We start from the raw sequence: 6,000 nt of genomic DNA, 5'->3' as shown, positions 1-6,000 counted from the left end.
CTCGAACTTGGCCGTCGAAGTACTCGCCATTTTAAAAAAAAATAATTCCTTCTCTCCTCTGACGTCACCAGTGACGTCAACACCTATCAGGATGACGTCAGCAACGGCGCCTGTGTCAACTTATGCATTAGCGTGACATCAGGGCTCCACGGGGAGGATCCGCGCCTCGACCCGCACTCCGAACCGATTCTGAATTTGGGTCTGTCACCTAATTCTGGCACTGTTCATTATGTTTTTCATCTGCGAAAATTTTTTTTTTCTTCCGATTTTTTTTCACACCTTCAATTGAAAATTTCTGGAATATTTTTCTAGCACCTGATCTAAATCTTCGCATACCTCAATCCGATCTGAACGAACCGCTTTAATCTTGAGCACGCCCATGGAAAAACTTCAAATCCAAAAAATTTCTTTCGATCTGATCTGATCTATTAGATTTGCACCCAATCGAAACCTTACTCTGATACCACTTGTTAACACGCATCATTTTTATCTTCCGATCAACAAAATAAATCACACAAAGAACATTCACAAAAAAATGGAGACGAGAGATTTTACGTGATTCGGCAAGGTTGCCTACGTCCACGGAGCGTGCACGTGGAGAAAAATCCACTATGAAATAATGACAGTATAAGATCTGACCAGTCTCTCCCCGATCCCAAATCCCTTGTACACCCCTTCACCACAATACCTGTTGAAGAAAAGTTCTTCATAGAGAGAACCTCCCTCTAGCTCTCCTTGCACAAAATGACAAGCAATACCTATATTTTATCATGACTTACAAATATATATATGACACCACACACCCGTTGGGTTTTAGAGACAATCCAACAGATGTGATAAAAGCCACAATAAATAAATAAAAATAAACATATTTTTTGACAAATATCACTAGCATAAAAGAATTGGAATGTATTTGAATAATTCTATGTAATGTACAATTGCACATAATCAAGAAAATTAATGCAATTTTTAAAAAAAAAAAAAAAAAACTGTTAAAATTAATATGGTGCACGTCAATTTAATTAGTATAAATAAGAACAAAAAAGAAAAAAGAAGAATTAAATTAATTCATCATTCTCGGCTCACTGTGGTTGTGTGACCCTAATTTAGTTTAGGTTCATAGGATGGGGAAGAAAAGAATTTGCCCAAAAAAGTGGGAAAGAGAAGCCTTAGCTACCATGTATCCATCCATCCATCTATCTATCTATCTATCTTATGTATGTAAAAGAGATTGACTTTGAATATGGTAGCTTAAAGAGGTGCCGTCAAAATGAGATGTGAAAGCAGTATGGCAGCCAATGCAATGACTGCAGCTAAGGCAGGCAGCCATTGACGCCGGGAATGAGGTGCGTCAAAACTCCAAACCACAGCTCAAGAAATAAAAGAACTCTTCAACTTCCGAAACGCTTGAAATGCAGCAGTACCGCAGCCCACAATTGTTGATTTTTATATTTATAATACTAAAAAAGACTTTCTTGCGCAGACTACTACTCGAAGAGAATCCAACTCTCAATCAGCACTCGCAGCCCTAGAGGCTAGAGTTGATCCACCAAGGGAGCGCAATGGGTTTAAAAAAAAAAAAATAATGACAATAATTGAGGGGGAACAAAAAAATGATTGGGAAAAAAAAATCTTCTAAATTTTGGGGAGCAATGTTTATCCGTAAGTGTAGGCAAGATCATGAGAAGCTGGCATCTAGTGAAGTTGAAAAATCAACCTGTTTGGATTCCAGTTTTGTCAAAGCAAACAAGGAAATGAAAATTCCTGAATTTTGATTCTACTTCCAGCCGCACGGAAATCAAATCCCCTCATTTCTTTTGAAAGCCTTGTTTTCCGTAAAAATTTAGCAGACAACGTGCGTAATATTAATATCTACAATACAATAAAAAAAGATTTTCTATTATTCTTGTGATTGAATATTAATGCTGTGGTTTTGTTTTTTACTTTCGTTTTTGGGTGTAAAAGGGGTTTATTATTGAATAAATTTATAAAAGAACATTTGCATGTGTGTAATATATATTTTTGCATACGCAAGGCATGTGTAGTTTGGGAAATCTGAATTTTATTTCTATTTTTTGTTTTTAAACTATATAAAATGTAATTTTCCTTTTAAAAATAGACAAATTTGTCGTTGTTCAGTTAAATAAAAAGGTGATGGTTGTATCTTTCTTTTTTTTTTTTAGGTTATGCTGGGTTTGACACAAATAATTTTTTATATTATCCAAATTATAATTAAAAATTATAAATATTATATAATTCTCTTATTTAAGTATTTTTATGTCTCTATCAATTAGCTTGAGGTTTTATTGCTACAAAAATTGCAGGAGGAGTCGTTGTTTTTCCAATTTAAGATTTGGAATGCAATAATAATAAAATATTATATTGTTATGAAAACATAGGTGGATGTCCCCTCATGTCCCTATGAACCTGCCCTATATGTATGCACTAATTCATCTTCCGCCTCTTGCCCTATAAAAGGGCACCCTCTCCCTCTCATTTGTGACATACATATAACACGCTTATACATACATATTGCATGCTTGAAGTGAGGAACATAGAAAGGATTAGTGAAGATGAGAGACAGGGCCGGTTCCGATATCTTATACAGGGCCGGTTCCATATCATTTTGTAGTTCCTATCGTGATAGTAAAGTTGTTGATCTCATCCGCCCGTGAAGTAGACATAGTCGAATGTCACGAGCTAAGCTTGTTCAGGGCATTATGCTTGCCTGTGACCGCTTGCCTTGTGTGTTTGGGATGGGTTTCCATCATGTAAATACTAGTGTAGGGTTATTTTCCAGTATTTATTTCATTGTAAGCCAAATAAGGCAGTATGACTCCTCGGTCACTTTGATGTTTCCTAGTGTCAGAGTGAGAATAGCCCAGAAAGCTCTTTAAGGGAGGGTGAGTGTTCATCAGTCATTGTAAAACTCACTAGCAATTGTCGACGTGCTTAGCCTACTTGCCTCCCTCGCTAAGTATAACATGTCAACGGAGGATTTGTTAATGAATTACGTTTACTTCAATATTTACTGTTTGGTTGTCACGGCTTTCATGAATTGATTATTATTTCCGCTGCTATCTGATTGAATGTTAATGAAAGTGTTTCGTGGATGAATGTTGGTAAACGATAGGCTGGTTAGTTAAGCAAGAGTGTTTTAACTAGCGCCGCACGGCCCTTCACAACGGTGTGAAAAGAGGCGGATCGTGACATCGAACCACGTAAATTTGATCTTCTCTTCATTTATTTTTCTGGTGGTTTCTATTTATTTTATAATTAATTTCTGCATCATTTTATAACATATATTAATATTTTGACACATTAAAATAACTAAGACCCCTATTAAATATTAATCGGGTCAAATTATTTATTACTCAATAAATAATTTTTCACTTCATTAAATTTTGCCTTCAACTTGATTTCATCATCACATTATGTAAAAAGAATAAAAATACTTAATATTAGTAACAATTTTTAAAGCATTAATAACACCTCTAAAAAAAATATCCTTGGTCTTTACATTTTTTTCTCTTATTGTAGATTAATTTTAAAGTAATAATAATAAAATAATAAATAAATAAACAAACAAATAATTCAAAAGTGTGTGTAAACTTAAATGCAACTAAACCCTCGTACCATCCCAAAGGAGCATTTAAAATAAGAAAAGAAGAAAAGAATATTTGATTGGGATTGATGATAAAATAATTAAAACCCAATCTCATCCCTGCATCAGATGAATGGTGGGCCAATTCCTCCTCCAACACTGAGATGCGGTCCATTTTAACAGGCCCAGCTTGGTGGGCCCTGGAACCGAATGGCCCACGCCACCCATCTTGACTCCTGACTCCTGAGTCAGCTTGGATTTTTAAAAAGGAAAAGAGATTTTGTTTGATACCCATTTTCACTTAGGTTCATAGGATGGGGAAGAAAAGAATTTGCCCAAAGAAGTGGGAAAGAGAAAGCTTAGCTGCCATGTATCTAATCTATCTTTATCTTATGTATGTAAAAGAGATTTGACTTTGAATGTGGTAGCTTAAAATGAGATGTGAAAGTAGTATGGCAGCCAATGCAATGACTGCACGCACATAGCTGAGGCAGGCAGCCATTGACGCTGGGAATGAGGTGTGTCAAAACTCCAAACCACAACTCACGGAAAGCTTGAAATGCAGCAGTGCCGCAGCCCGCAATTGTTGATTTTTATATTTATAATACTAAAAAAGACTTTCTTGCGCAGACCACTACTCAAGAATTCAACGCTCCATCAACTGAGGGAGGACAATGGGCTTTGAATAAAATAATAACGATAGGTGAGGGTGGGGAGGTGGGGGGGACAATGAATAACCACAGGTCCATGATATTGAAGGATGATAGAAGTTTCCTCGGCTAATATATAATAAATATATGCGTTTGTGTATGTGCCTTTGTATGCGTTTAAAAGTGCTTTCTTCAGTCTTTTTCTCCTTGGGATTGAAAAATATAACAATTGAAAGTAGAAGCCTGTTCACTTGTAAAAAAAAATACTTTATTTTGCATGTTTAAATTTTCAAATGATCAAAAAAATACCACCCCATTTATTAATTTATCAAGAAAAGTTTAAAAAATGTATATATCCTCTTAATTTTCTTCTATATTTCTTATGCAACCATTTAAAAACCAAATAACAAGGTCATATATTTTTATAATTCTTTTAAAAAGCTATGTTTTACGACTAGACAGATCTTATTTGTCATCATTTTATTCCCTTTTCTAGCGTCATATTATTCCACCATGTCCAATTCAAAACATGGCCTGAGCCTCCAACTCTCGACGTAAATATTCTCATCCATCTTCCTGCGCCTACACTAATTCAATGTTTGGTACTTCCACATGACATAAAAAAGTTGTATAATGAGAAAGACCAATTTCATTCTATTCCATTGTTAGATACCAAACAAATCATTAGATGAGACCAAAAGCTTTTTCCCCCCTGCCAAAAAAGCATTCCACACCAGGAATTTCATGTTTTTGACAACTTCACCATGCATGCTCGCTGTACTGCGTCAAGGGTTTTTTGCTGCTCCGCCAGATTCCCACTCACCATTGTTTTGAGTTGCTTAGCCTTAGTCTATTAGCATGCATTTGGTTGGCAAGTAATGAACTTCCACTTCCCTATCTTATAGGGTATAGAAAAAATAAAGACAAAACAAAATAAAGCTTTCTTTAATAAAAAAGGAGGGGGGGGGGGGGGGGGGGGGCCCCCGTACACAAAACCCTGCGTATGTGGAGTCCAAAAAGATGAGAAGAAAGCATTAATGCCTTGGTTTTATAATTATCATCCATCGAACAAGATGAGAGAGGTAAGAACAGTTAACAAGATTATAAACCAGATACATCCGGTGCACTTGGGTCTTGAACTGGAAAGTGAGATGGGAATAAAAAAATAAAATAAAATAACAAATGCTATCCGAGATTCTAGGCCTTTCTGATCTGTACAAACACTTGGAAGTTCCAAAACTTTCTTCTTCAGCTCACACTGGATGCAACTTCATTAATTTCTTCATAAGCACCTGTATGCTCATTAAATGAGTACCTGCATGTTTTGGAAGGAAGAAAAAACTGGTTACGAAGGCCACAAATATTTATTATTTGCTGTTTCATGTGCCTACAGATTTATGTACTGACATTTACTTGCCATTAGAGTAAGCCCCAATCCCACTCTTCAGCAGTCCCCCCCCCCCCCCCCAACAACTTACAATGTATGCAGTTGCAATTAGAATGCACAAGAATGGAAGTTGGAAACCTTCTCTAGCCTCTAATAACATTTATGGAGCGCGACTTGATAGAAAAGGTCAAGACGGACTCGGTGGAAATTGAATAACAGCAGCCTTTTTACAGTTAAAATTTTCTACAATAAGATTAAAAAAAAAAAAAAATCATGCTGTTGGGAGGATCAAGTTTCCATGGAAAGCTATTTGGAACTGCGCTCCCAACTAAAGTGGCCTTTATTTGCTTGGGAAGCAA

General features: G+C 36.0%; 1 protein-coding gene across 2 annotated transcripts in view; it reads right to left on the bottom strand.

Annotated features, from left to right (window-relative positions):
- Positions 1-5,275: 5,275 nt before the first annotated feature.
- The window catches only part of LOC131163802 (uncharacterized), a 33,371-nt gene continuing 32,646 nt past the window's right edge, over positions 5,276-6,000 (bottom strand). For both annotated transcript variants that reach the window (XM_058120559.1, XM_058120560.1), the window contains one exon: positions 5,276-5,569. In XM_058120559.1, coding sequence (XP_057976542.1) covers positions 5,503-5,569 — 67 coding nt within the window. In that variant the 3' untranslated portion in view covers positions 5,276-5,502. The remainder of the gene's footprint in view (positions 5,570-6,000) is intronic.

The sequence above is a fragment of the Malania oleifera genome, chromosome 9, assembly GCF_029873635.1.
Source record: "Malania oleifera isolate guangnan ecotype guangnan chromosome 9, ASM2987363v1, whole genome shotgun sequence".
In the NCBI taxonomy this organism is placed as follows: Eukaryota; Viridiplantae; Streptophyta; class Magnoliopsida; order Santalales; family Ximeniaceae; genus Malania; species Malania oleifera.
This window is presented reverse-complemented; position numbering and strand designations above follow the sequence as displayed.